This window comes from Monomorium pharaonis, chromosome 1 (assembly GCF_013373865.1).
Source record: "Monomorium pharaonis isolate MP-MQ-018 chromosome 1, ASM1337386v2, whole genome shotgun sequence".
Lineage (NCBI taxonomy): Eukaryota > Metazoa > Arthropoda > Insecta > Hymenoptera > Formicidae > Monomorium > Monomorium pharaonis.
The window spans coordinates 24622716-24637050 of NC_050467.1; the positions used below are offsets into that span (position 1 = coordinate 24622716).

The 14335-nt window shown below is 41.3% G+C and overlaps 1 protein-coding gene across 1 annotated transcript in view; it reads left to right on the forward strand.

Moving 5' to 3' along the window:
* The first annotated feature begins 612 nt into the window (after positions 1-612).
* Positions 613-14335, forward strand: part of LOC105839971 (BCL2/adenovirus E1B 19 kDa protein-interacting protein 3) — a 31726-nt gene continuing 18003 nt past the window's right edge. The window contains exons 1-2 of the mRNA XM_036287285.1: positions 613-912; positions 12928-13105. Coding sequence (XP_036143178.1) covers positions 870-912; positions 12928-13105 — 221 coding nt within the window. The 5' untranslated portion in view covers positions 613-869. The remainder of the gene's footprint in view (positions 913-12927; positions 13106-14335) is intronic.

Here is a 14335-nt window from a genome sequence, read left to right on the forward strand (position 1 = left end):
CGCAATGCCGTTTTATTATTTTTTATATACATGTATGCAGTGATAAAATTATTATTATTATTATTATTATCTTTGCTACGTATAATCAACTCATAACGCTAATTGTAGCTATATGAGATACAAGGCGAGATGAAAATAAATATTGAGTTATCGCCAGTTATCGCGATATGTTTTGCCGGTAGATGTCGGCCCCGACGACAATTTGCGGCAATCGATGCCCGATCGGGTTTCGATGCTCTCGGAAATCGAGGGAGGAATCTCCTCTCTCTCTCTCTCTGTCTCTTTTTATTAGGCGAGAGGAGAAATGACGTTCCATTTCTCGAAAAGTCCGCGCGCGACCCAAGAGGACGTGAGAGAGCGGCGGAGTCGCGGATTGCGATTGACGCACGTAGTCAATGGGTCGCAATCGCATAACGCGAGAGAACAAGAAAGAGAGAAAGTCATCGCGTCGACTCGCGCGGTCTATTTACACCGCGGCGCGAGGCGATTGGCCGGCGGACGGCTGGAGCGGCCGACACATGCGCATGCCGATGTGCGTCAAAACAAAGCACAGCAGCGCTGCACTCGCGGCAGCATTTTATCGCAATCGTCCGCGGTAGGCGGTAGGTCGCGCATACGGCGGTGTCGTCGCTCTCGGACCCGCGTTTACGTCGCAGGCGTCGTCGTCGTCGTCGTCGTCATCGTCATCGTTCAGTGTCCCCGGTCGCGCGCGCATACGTTTTACGTGCGTCATTTTTTTTGTTTTTTTTTTAGCGGGGGACGTCTCGTCCGGTCGCTCCCGCGTCTTTCGCTCTCTTCACCTCTCGTTGAACGTCTCTCCGACTCCGGGAACGCGAGGTGCCCACGTACGACGCGCGTCCTCCACGGCGATGTCGTCCACGGTGAAGTACACATCGGACGAGCAGCTGAGCGGTGAGTAGTTGTGGTTAATCAAGCTGGAAAAAGTATGCGCGCCGCGCCGATTGTCAGACGCGCGACGGCCATTTCGCGCGGTGTTCCTGTTCACCGCCCGCTCCTGTCCTCCCGTCCTCCTTCCCCCTTCCCGGTGAGCGTAAACAAACGTACTTCCACTACGTCTCTGACGCGCTCGCTCGGCGTCCTCGTGGAGGAGGACGGTCGGCTTGTCAGATTTCAGGTCGGATCACCGGGAACTGGCTGATCGCGATGCCGATCCTGATTCTCACCGAAAATCGGAGCGGCACGCAGTTTTGGCGCCATTTCGGAGGCTCGCGTTCAACCCGCCGCGCACGTCGCGTCCGGCGGAAGATTCAATTTTTGATGTCACGCGCGCGCGAATCGATACTTCACCCCGGCGGCTGGAGCCGGGCTTCAGCTTCATTTTCGCGAAGTTGCGTGACGCGCCGCGGGGCGAGGCGAGGGGGAGCGGAGTTATCTCGCGCGAAGTACGCCGGACTGCAAATTCCGGCCGCGCGCGCGCGTCACCGCGTGGAAATGACGCCTCAGCCTCTCGGCCTACCTCCGTATTAACTCTTTTTTTTTTTTTCGAATTCTCTTTAAATTTGTTTCCTACGTTCTGTACTCTTAACGCGTTTTTGTTTTCCTTCGGTTGTTCTCTCCGGCGAGAGGAATCGATCACGTTTATTTCTTTATGATATTTTATATGGAATGGAATGTTTTTCAGAACAAATGCGCAAACGTTTTTGCCGCAAATGTTTTGAGGAGTCCGTTTCCCTCGATAAGCAGCCTGGATGAAAAATACGACAGTGCGACTTAGCTTATCTGTTTTTATTCATACTTCTCGCGAAAATATCCAGTAATAACTGCTAATAAGGAAACACTCAATTGCTTTCGTCATGCAAATAGAGTTTCCTTTTCTTTACGTTTTTTTTTCCTTCCGCGTTTCCTGAACGTGTACGCGATAAGGCCAGATAAGATTTTTCTGGCGTTTCAATATGCGCGCCGAACAAGTCGCAGACGTGAACGATTACCAACTTTTAATCGTGGATCATTAATAATCGTCTTGTCAATAATCGACGATTTGCGGCAACACGCCGGGGAATTACGCAGGAAACTCTGCGATGTGTTTCCTGCGTCAACTTCGTGATTGAATTAAAAAAAAAAAACTTTGTAACATTCAATATGGGAACATCGAAATACGCAAGTTAAACTTGCACGAATAATTTTCTGAAGGTAATTTTCTGCCAACGTTTTTTAAAAATTCCTCACAGGTGCGTAATATGGCTCTATAATTTCCTCGGGAAGCTTTTTAGTCCAATATTTCAGCTGTGGTTATCCTTTTTTACGGTGAAATAGGTTGGGCATGCTATTAATAATTCATAACGCACGTCAGAATAATAATCTACTGAAAAATATGCGAGACTTCGTAAACAACTTTATTTGTGTACACAATTCTATTGTTGCAAAATTGTGATTTATTTGATGCGTTTCCTTCGTATAATATATTCTTTGTTTCGTTCCTTTAAATTTTAAGCTACAGTGCAAGTTGAGATAATTATGCTGAGATAATTAAAACTTTACACATTACTGGTTTCTTTGCGTTTGCAGTATATCTTTTGTTCCGAGAATAGAGACTTTAGTTCAGATAATTATTTATTTTTCTGATACATATAAATACTCGAATTCAAATATTCAAATATTTAAATTCAAGTATCTTATGCATTTAAGTTAAATACATACATATTTTAACCGAAGAAATTTAATCAAGTTGAAAAATTTAATCAAACTACTTTATACGCTTTTTTTTTTCGGTGTATTTTGGACAAACGAAAAAAAATGGGGTTGTGACGTAAGCTTCATTTTTCCGATGCTGGGTTGTAAAAAAAAAAAAAACGCGACTCGAGTTAAATCGAACCGCGTTGAACCCAGAATGCCGAATTCGCCGAATTAATTTTAGTGAATCGCGGCTCGTGAATCCCGCTTCGCGCCACACGCGAATCTCCCTCACGTGCGAAAGCCAACTTGAATCGGGCACGCGCGTATCCACCACCGTAATCCTTATCTCTGTTTGTTTTGCAAAGTGTCGTCTGACCATGATAGCAGCGGCGAAGAAAGGGAGGCGAGCACCTGCCGATGCATCTCGGCCGCGCGATCGTCCGCGGTTTTTCTCGCCGCGCCGGCCACGCGCCTTGTCTCGCCTCGTGTCGAATTACAAGTCGCATCTTTTCAAACGTTTAACAATAGCCGGTGTCGCTCTCCTGGCGATAATGAATCACGGGGTGAAATAATGTTTTGCAAGGAGAGAAGTGTCCGAGGTACGCGCGGCGTGACGCTAAATTTATCCGCGGCTCGGATTACTTACCTCCGGTCTCCAGTTTCCTCGCCGCGTTACGAGAAATTAGATACCGCCTCTATAATTTCTGGATTTCTTCGTTTCCGTTGTCAGGCAATTAATATGTTTTTCTTATTCTTCTTTACTCCCGTATAAACCCACCGCCCGTTCTTCCGTAGCGCGTGCTACACCGAGACAAAAATGTTATTAATTTTTCAACTTGATTAAGTTTCTTCTATTAAGAAATACATGAATAGTTGAATTGAAGAAAATTGAATCAAGTTGAAAAATTTTGTTAAATTAATAACTTTTCTCTCTCAGTGCACGCGCGCATTCGCTACCGCGTTCGCGTAAATGTATCTGATGGTATTTGCAGCGTGATTTATTCGCGTATATTCCTGTTCACGGAAATCGGTCATGAATCATGTATGGTCATGCTCGCACGACCTATTAACACGCCACGGTATTCAACTTGGGAGGCAACCGGAGTAAATCTCTCTGGGCGAAGCAAAGCTGAAAACGGGTAACGAGTTATTCAACGATATTTTTAAAGGGAAAAAAGGTCGCTCCTCGGAGGGCAAGAAATGAAAACCGAGGGAAATGAAAAAAAAAAAAAACGTCGTAAATTATAGTACACAGAGAGAATTTTCTCTTAAAAATACCCTGAAAATCGTGGTAATTGTGAGACAACGTAAACCTTGAAGTATACTTGAAACCTTTAGTATACTTGTAACAAAATTTATTAAAATTTACTAAAATGTACTAAAATTTTAATAAAATTTGGCAAAGTTTTAGTAAATTTTGTTAGAAGTTATTAAAATTTACATAATTTTGCCAAATTTATTTAAAATTTTAGTAAATTTTGCTAAAAGTATAATAAAATTTTTCAAGGTTTACGTTGTTTCATAATTACTACGATTTTCAGGGTAATTTTTAAGAGAAAATTCTCTCCGTATAGAGCAGCGCATAATAAGGCGTGGATTTCTGATTCCTTTCATCTCAGGGAAAATTAACAGTATCGTCTCTTGCACCATTCAATCCTCGATTGCGCGCTGGGTCATCGACGCGAATAGAATTGGGTCAGCGTCCTGCGAACTCGGGTGGCCCGAGTGTTTAAATTAGATGAGCCCTAATGAGTGAGTACGGCGTTCGCTTGCTCGCTCGCTCGTTCGTTCGTTCGGTCAAGATCAGGGCCGTCGATTTGCCACGATGAAAACATCATTCATCGCGTCTCTCGTGTTAATCGAAATCACATAGCTAGTAGATAACGCGCGTCCCACGAAACTAATAATATCGACAATCTATAGCGCTAGAACACGTTCAATGCCACTCCCGATCGCAGAGTGATCGTACGATACTCGTTATCTGTGACAAAACTATCTACGTCGAAAAGCGATGTCGATTATTCTACGATGAAGGAATCGCACGGATAAAAAGGAAAAAATCTCTCTCTTTTTCTCTCTGTTCTTTGACTCGAAAAGCAATGAACTCGCGTAGACGAAAATTGACGCCGGTAATCGAGAAATTAACATCGCATAGTTGACGCGAGATTAAGCAAGATGAAACGGCTACGCAATGTTTTTGATATGTATATCGCGGAGATCATCGCGTGAATCATCATCATCATCATTATCATCATCGCGAGTTTGTTCCCTTTCACGGGAACGCGCGACGCGATCGTCCGCACGTCGTCCCGTCGTTCCTACGTGATCATTCGCAGGAGCCTGGAACTCATTAGAGCGGCGCCGGATCGAAATCATCTGACGAGAACGTTCGCAGAAGCCTACGTGACTCGACTCACGCGGACACTCGGGATACGTTCTCTCGAAGAGAGTTCGCCAAGCCGCTGACCCGCGCGATACAGGTCAACCACCCGCACAATGGACACTGCATTTCCATTGAATCGCGCGTTAACTTTGTATTACATCTTTGACGAGGAATATCTCGATAAATAGGTGAATGGTTTTTATGAATATTGTATACACGTGCCGCGTGTAAATCCGATGATTTGGATTGCGTTAATATCGATACTTGTCGACGATTAAAAACGTCACTTTATAGAAATAGAGGGACATTAAGATATACAATCGTATCAGTCAGAGAAAGAACGACTGTTTATCTGACTTGATTATTTGCGTCGTTATTAAGCTAAGCATTTAACTCGGCTTTTCTTTATTTGGTTGACTTACTTTATCGTAGTAATTTATATTGAAGTACGTGTGTGAAGTTAGCATCTCAAAGTTTAGCATCTCATAAAAATATTACAGAATTACTTGCATTCAGCATAGTTCTACAGTTCTTGATCTATAAATCTAGACCTATAAATACAAGTTTTCCATCAAAATAGTTGTTGAAAAATACTTTCTAAATTTTTTAAATTAATTAATTTTGTCTATCTGAGATGCCAGTTACACCAAATCCACGTGCGCAGACGTATACGTATGTTTTGTAACAAAAAATTTTTTTAAATTAATTTAATTATTAGAACTATTGACAGGACGTCTTTAAACGATAGAATTCTATAGATTTAGTCTTCTCTGTGGTCGTATATTCGAAATACGGTGAGATGCTATTATGTGATTTTGGAAGTTAGCATCTCATTTATAAAAATTTAATTAAAATACGTAATTTAACGGAACTATTGTTGAAACTTATTAAGAACTGTAGAACTATGCTGGATGCAAGTAATTCTGCAGTATTTTTATGAGATGCTAAACTTTGAGATGCTAACTTCACACACGTTATTGAAGTCGTGTCTCGAGGCGATCGATATTTAATTATTTCCGTTATCAGTAAATATTCGCAGACTATATTTTGTCAACTTGAATTTATATATAAATGTAAATTTATAAATTTATGGTTTACATTTTTAAATTATTACCCTGACGGAAAAACGATACTTGATTCAAATAGTGATTCTAATGATACTAACAGATTTTATAAATAATATTTTCTATAATTTAGAAAATGTTATTTGTTTGAAATAAACATTATTAATATGTTATTAGTGCTATTCAAATAACTTTATTTGAATCAAGTACCCTTTTCTGTCAGTGCACGTTATGATGACCTGATTAAGTATCGATCGTCTCGAGGCGCGATTTCAATAAATTACGGTGACAGTCGAGTAAAATTTTTATAACAGCCGTACTAATATGAGATTCGGGCACGAAACAGCCTGCCAATTTGCATCTTTATCTGGCTGTCAACGAAAGGATGTTTAATTTAAGGCCCTGATAAGCGATACGTGCGCGATTATCGGCTGCACGCCTACGAGCGATGGTGTACACCGATGGATCGAAAAGACCGTCGAAAAGGGGGAAGATATCTATTTTTATTAGCTTTAGTGAGCTTTGCCGCCGGTCCTTAATCCGATTGATTAAAGCTACCGAGCTACCCACTAGCGATTTCGCAGATGCGACTTGGCACGTGGTGAATCTCGTCCCTCGGACGCGATGTGATTTTCCTGCGGAAATTTCCTCACCGGCGAGATGAGTAGTTCGCGAGAAAATCGGGATGAGAGTTCGTACGTTTGTTCGCTTTATTTTTCATTAGTATATGAAAAAAAAAAAGGAATTTTAAGGGATTTATAAGGAGATATTCTCTGCGCAGATTAGTTGCTCTCTGAAGAATCTGTTCTTTTTTTATAAATAATATAGTTTAATTTTAGAAATAGATATTTTTTCCTGGAATATCACACGAAATGGTTCCATTGTGTTTTTAATTAGCTTTCGTAACGTTGAGAACAAACGGCTATTAGAGGTGAAACAACGCACGTTTAATTTACAGCAACTTATACAAAGGCACAATTAAAATGTTATTTCTGAAACTACGTATCTCATAACAAAAAGTGTTCCAGACAAAAGCTGTATAGTCTAATTGTAAGAAGGATAAATAATGATATAAAATCAATTTAAAAGAATCGTTTTTTTAAGATGCAAATCATCGTCATTTTTTAAAATAAAATTATGATTTTTTTTTACATAATTTGATTTTTCTAATTATTTTGCGTATGAAAGTACTGAGGTACCAAACATAATGAAAAATAGCTAATCATTGAGTATAATTATCTTTATTGCTTAAGAAGCAATCTATTTGAAAATTTTAATATTTAAAGTACAGCCACGCGTTAAATGTTCAGGCAGGTTAAATATGGCGATGCTTCTTCGTTCTTGCGGTTTGTTGTCAACAATGGAGACACATTTGCGGGGCATAAGAAATGACGAAGCGTTGTGAAGATCAGCTTGCATCCTGCGGTATTATAATACGATACTTGTGTAGTATCAAGACGTGCAGCCTTGACAAGCACGTGTTCATACTGACAACTTACGGTTGGTCAGTTTTTTTTTCTTCACCTGGCTTATAAATGCCGTTTTGATACTTTTCAAATTTTTAATTATATCTTGATTGCAGAGTAAAAAAATTATGTTTTATAACAAATTTTTAACAAATATGGTAGTTTAATTTTTTAAATAAATATACGTTTCTGTTGTGTTAGTCAAAAGGTTAAGTAATAATTTGACGATTATTTGACGAGCAATTGATAATAATGTATCGCATTATTTATTGAAAGAAAACTATCTTTCGCTCTATGCGATTTTATGCGACAAGTTTAAAAAAATATGTGTTATTTTGAGCCGCCAACGAGTGGGCAGCGCGATTAAATGAAAGTAGCTCGTCAAGGTCGGGTTAACGAAGGTTAAGCGACAGTTATCGTAAGTTAATTTACTTAGGACAGGTAATTGGCAAGTGCTGCGGCTAGAGACCGAGCGTGCTAATGCGAAATATACCAGGAACGATCATTGGAAATTAACGTTTTCGATGCAAAGAAAATTGTTGGCGAGGTCGACTTGTGGCGCGTCAGATGCAGGCGTAACACAAGTTACCAACTTGTCTTAACACACGTTAATGGCGCAACGCTTAAATTTACATACGAAATAATCAAGTCGAAACAATGCATGAGTATATCATGTTAATTTACAAAATTTATAGAACGGGATCTCTCTTTTTTTTCTTCGCAACTCTGCGAGATTGAGCCTTCAACCGTGGCAGTCGGGAAACGTTTCACGTGTGCCTCTTGTCTCTCGATCTGACGTCTCATTGTCTCAACTGTCGCGCCGGATTTGCGTCTAGTTTGCGGCCGATTTGTCTCGCGCAGACGGTAGAAGCTGCGATTTGTCAGCGCTACCAAACGACGTAATCTGCCCACGTTGACTCGCACGAGATCGCCGCTGATCGAGTAATGGCAGCCTCCGGGTCTCTGAATGGGCAATCCGGTGCTTTGATCCCCGACGGTGTCCATCGACGTCGTTTGCAACCCGCCGGCGCATAAAGAGGCTACGTGGTAGCCGCGTGATGGTTCGTCCGTTTTAATCAGGTCGGGATTCTGCGCGCGCGATTACTCTCGCAGTTAGGTACTTGGCGAGTAATGCGAGCGGATTACGCAAGTAAACACCTCGCTCGATCTCGCGCGCGGATTGTTGCAGGACGTTACGAAAATCGCGGAATTTTTTTCTTCTTGTAACTTGTGGAATTTTTATGGGAGACGATCCCCTCCCCGTACGACGCGAGAAAACGCCTGGACGTGACGGCGCGACGTGAGGAACGATAGGTTCCCGCCGCGCGTCGATTGTTTCCCAAACGTTACATAACGTGAATTGGCAAAACCGACACTGAATATCGCATATAAGATCATCAAGACTTTTTTTGCGTACTCCAGGATTAATCCTTCTTGTCGCGCGCATAATCAGCAATGCTTCGCGTTCGTTGTCTTTTTTTTTTTTGCCGCGGCTCATCGTCACGCTTCGTATTCATGTCCGAGAGATTAAACATAGGACAAGATTGTCCGGAGTTAATGCGCAGCATGATTTTAAATTCCGTTATGTCCCGTTCGGTAAACATCGAGCGAGGACGACGCGACGTCTCGCGACGTGTCGAGCGGCGCCGAGCTGATTTTTCCATTTTCCGACGACCTCGTCGCGATTTGACAGCGGTATTTGTGGCGTGCGATGTGGCGTGCGTTATCGCACGCATTTTCCCCAAGCGGCCGCACAATGCGTGTCGACGACACGTGATGCCTCGGAATCGTTTCTACCTGCCTCGTTCACTAACGCTTCTACATACTCGAGCGAAATGGTATCGATGGAAATTCTTTGCGTCGGGCAAATCGCGTTTTTTTTTTCTTCCGGAAAATCACTTGGACGACGATATTCGCGACCGGTGTGGTTACAAAATGATTACAGAATAAATTGTTCCAGCCCGACGCGAGCAGGCGGAACATCGTCGCGGCGTCCTGCAGTTTTTTTGAAAAGGAAAAAAAACCTTGATTGATGTTTTAATCCGGTAAATACATCGGCGCGCAGAATGAATTATAGAGCAGCGCGCTCGTATGTAATAACGAACTATTAATTCGTATAATCCTTGCGAGAGCATTAATCGCAAATAGGAGGATAGTCGGTCGTTTGCTCCGAAATAAAGATCGCGTGACAAAACCGCCGTGTAATCGCGAACTTTCGGAAAGCTCGTGCACGACAACGAGTTCACTGTTTGGAAAAAGAGTAACGTATGTTAATCTTGCGTATCGAGAAACCAATACGTACAATAATAGCATTCACTGCCGTAGTTTATTTTCACGCGCGATTCAAATCGCGCGTTTAATGCAATCAGAAGTGGAGTTTCTTTCTCTCGTTCTCCCCGCGGAAAATGCGAGAGGATATTTCTTTTTAAATTTATATTTCGCCTAAATTTACGTGCCGCGTGCGATGTCGACGTGCTGAATCGGGCGAAAGTGCGAACGTGACTTATACTACGGTATACGAATAGGTGAACGAACTCGAAGTAAACCTTCATCGCCCGGATGATTTGCGCGGCTAGGAGAGCGGCGGCGGTGATCATCGCGCATTGCTAACGTCGCACGTGCATTACACGTGACGCGCGTGAACACCATGAGTGATTTATCGTGACTGACAAACCGATTGTCCTAATCGACGGACCTGCTCCTATCTTTCCCGGTCGGATTCGGGTGACACATAATTTTGCTCACGCGGTTGACGGGAGCTTGATGTTTCCAACTCGATTTACAATTAATTTCTTTTATTTGGTTTTTATCTTATTTTATTGACTTGATTTCATTTGGTATGATTAATATCAGACGTTTCGAGTTTGAAAACACGAGCGCTTTAAAATAGAACTCGAAACTCTCTGGAAAATGTAAATTCTAGTCGGTGACATGACAAATTATGAAGAATAAAATTTATGAAAATTTTTTTAATTGCTCCTTCGAGATTTACAAGTCGCGAAAGAAGAAAAAGGAACAGATAAAACACTATGTGCGCATCGATAACGTGGTAGTTTCGTAACTATGGAAATAAAGACGCGTTGGAGTGTGAAATACAAATTCACGTTCTTTATGCAATTAGCAAACGTTGTCATAGCGACGATAGACGAACCTGAAGTTTCACGGCGATGAGATCATACTCGTTAAATGATTGTTACTAAGAGCTTGCAAGCGCAGTTTTCTCGATTTTAATAAACGATTGTAAATAAACTTCGTCAAATTGAAATTGTTAAATTCAATCTTATTAATCTATTCACTATTTAGTTTTATAAACACATAATACAAATAAGATATTTCTTTCTTCAATATTTTTATGAACACTATCCTATTTTCTGACACGTCTTACGCGCTTAATTAAAATACATTTTTTTTTGTTTTTATTTGAAATGTATTTGAAATAATTTTAATACACAATCTCTTGTGAATTTTTTGCCTTGTAAAATGAAACAAGGAACTTTACTAATAAGATGTGAAGAAGACAGAAGCCTATCACTAAAACGGATATTTTCTTTATCGCACAATACACAATCGGATTTCTCCTTATTTGAATTCTAATTAAAGCAGAATATTGATATCACAACACGCAGTTTTCACACGAAAGTTTCTCTATCTCTGTATATTTCGTTTAAGTAGCCGTTGACTGATACTCGCACATTATTTGGCCAAGTCCCGTTTCTATGAATATAAATTAATCTTAATCTCGGTTTAATTCCAAATTATTTCATTATCTCATTTTAATTCCAAAAATTAGAAAAAGATAAACAGTAAGTTAAAGTTAATCTTTGATATGGTTTAGCTTTGATTGGTAGAAATGGGTCTATGTGGCTATACAAACAGTGTATTGATCGGATTACTCATGTTACTTAGTATTCGAATGAGCTTACTGTGCACAAATCAAGAGTCGCATATTTATGTATATTATTTGCAAATTGCAAGGTACGATTTTTTATTAACCTTTGTTCTAAGCCAATGTAGATTTCCGCATTATCAAAAGATGCCCAATTTCGTATTATTGATTGTTATATTATTAAAATAATAATAACCTTCTCTCGTTGCAAATCTCTGGTCCATTCGATCTGTATTTGACAAAGTACTTTAATTAATTATTAAACTCATGGAATTTAATTTCAGTTTTATTAAATTTGCAATATAAAGAAGATTGTTATTGATTTTGGAGTGAGATTAGCTTGGCAAGCCGTTTTGCATCATTTATTTCGTTATGCAAGCTGAACATTTTGTTAGCATACAATACAAAGGATGAAATTGTCCCGTCTAAACGATCGTTTCGGAGTAAATGTGTGGGAGTCTTATTTGCATATCGCGTTTACTTACGTAAAAGAGATGAGATCGCCCTTGAAAAACTGTTATTTCAAATACGCGTTTTTATCTATTTTTATCTGTTTTAAGTATTTGCACGTGGAAAGCGTGAATCACGTTATGAACATAAAAAGAGAAGACATGTGCATACAAACATTGTGAAGAAATAATATATATCAAAGCAGAAAATGAGAAGACATTTGCAACAAAAAGTAATTTACTTTAAATGCAATAATTTCTTATTTCAATATTTATTTGAAATATTAAATTTCTTTTATATTGTCCAACAGTTTTCTTAGCAGAAATTAATGTTACGATGAAAAATTGATACTAAAAGAATCGACGCTGTTTTATTTACGAGACAAGTTTGCAATTTCCCTTTAACTTGACCCCGTAGGGTTACCATGATCGATATAGTGGCCGTTGATGCTATTTTTAGAGATGTTTCAACGTGTCATCGCGTATGTCGTTCAACGACATTTACTCTCCATTATACACCGAGTGCATCAACATCAGCATTAAATTTTAAAAGCACTTTAAGAATATTAGAAAAACAAAGTTCATAACGGAATATTAAATATTTTAACTCGTAAAATCGAATAATTACGATACGTGGCGTTTCAATAAATTTTCGCTAACGAGAAATTGATTTCAAATCCATCAAAGCTCTTTTCAATACGAAAACAACGGGACAGCTTTCTTGTTTACTGTGATAATAAACTGTATTGTTCGCGGAAGGAATTATTCGCTAAAATGCAAGTAAAATATAGAAAGATTAATCGGGAAATTGCTGTTGGCAATTATTAATCATTCTCTCTTGCTCTCGTTTTTGCGAGATAAAATTTTTCTCACACGGGGAAACCGGAGTGTGTGAGTGCGTCATTCATCACCGCGCTGAAAAATGGCTGCTGCATGCGCGAATACCGCCGGAACTATCGGAAAAAGCGCGCGGGATCGAGAGCACTCTCTCGAAGGTGACGGGGGCGCGTCCAGAATATAACAGACTTTCTTTTCAACTGCGCAGAGTCCTGGGTGGAGCTGGTGCCGGATCCGCCGCTGGCAGCCCGGATAACGCCTACGCCGTTCAGCGTCACCGGCGAGCGTGAATACCTGCGACTTCTCAGGGAAGCACAGAGGGATTCCACACACTCGTCCGCGAGACATTCCCTGGCGTCCTCGCGCCGGGACACCCCGAGGGACAGGTGAGACACTTTATTTTCCCGACTCTTTTCCCCTCTCCCATTTTCCCTAGCCAAGTCCTGTACTCCGAGAACTAAGGAAGCGAGCGATCTCAGCGGAGGCAAGAGAAGCTTGGAAAAATCCTCTCGATCGTCGATTCGCACGAAACCGCAGAAGCTAAGGCTTTCGGAAATTGCGACGGTGAGCAGAACAATTTCTAGTTTCGAAGTTAGCCCCCCGGGGGGAGAGACGAGGGTTACACAGGGAGTCAGGGCACTCTGCGGGATTTGAAAGGCGCTATGAAAGCAACATTGTAACAGCTTGTAGCCTCGAGGTATATAGTTTCGAAGGCTATGCTCCTTTCGACCGCTTACGCGTTTAAGCGCTCACGATCGCGTCGCTGCTTGCACCCTCGTTGTTTATCAAGTATTAAACAAGGATAAATGATGGCTGCAAGCGATTGTGAGAACGCCAAGTGGAACGCAGGGGAAGACTCGGCCAGCAAAGGGGTCGTTCAACTTGATGCCTATATGTCCACTCGAATTTTCGACGAGCAGTGTGCCACACGACGGTGTCTGGTTATCCCGCGCGTAAATGTGACGAGAGAAAAAGGTCCGCTTCTGTTACATTTGCCTCTCGAAGGAAAAGGGCTTCTCGAAGTAGCAGAACGAGCGCCGTGAGTCAGAGGCCGAGGAGTGACAATCCGCGCGCATGAAGAGAACTATATACTTTTTCCAAGCCCGCTTCGTCATCGAGCGTCGGGGCGGCTCAAGGTCGCGTAGATAAAGGCTGAAAAAGGCGAACGACCTGCCACATTGTAATTGCGTCTTAACGGATTATAAAAATAACCCTGGAACAAAAAATCGCGTAATTAGAAAACAATTTCTTGCCCTCTGAACTTTAGGAACGCGCGCGCCGATTGAAAGCGATAGGAAAATTAAATCGATTTTCAGTCGCGATGATGTAGAGAAACGCACCGCGCGTGTCGCTCGTAAAAGAACAAAGATCTACAGTTGCAAGTAAACATTTGTATTTTTAATTTCGGCGCTCAGACAGCCGAAATTAACACGTGGCTCTTAACACGGTTAAAATAGCGCCATTGAGAGAGTTGCGCAAATATCTTGGCAGGCGAACAACTGACGCGCCTTTGTACGACTTGCTGACAAAGGAAACGTAGTCTCGACGTCTCTATGCGCAGAGTGATTTATTAAAAATATCAGCTGCGGATTCTCTCGGACGCGGAGGGTAGATTT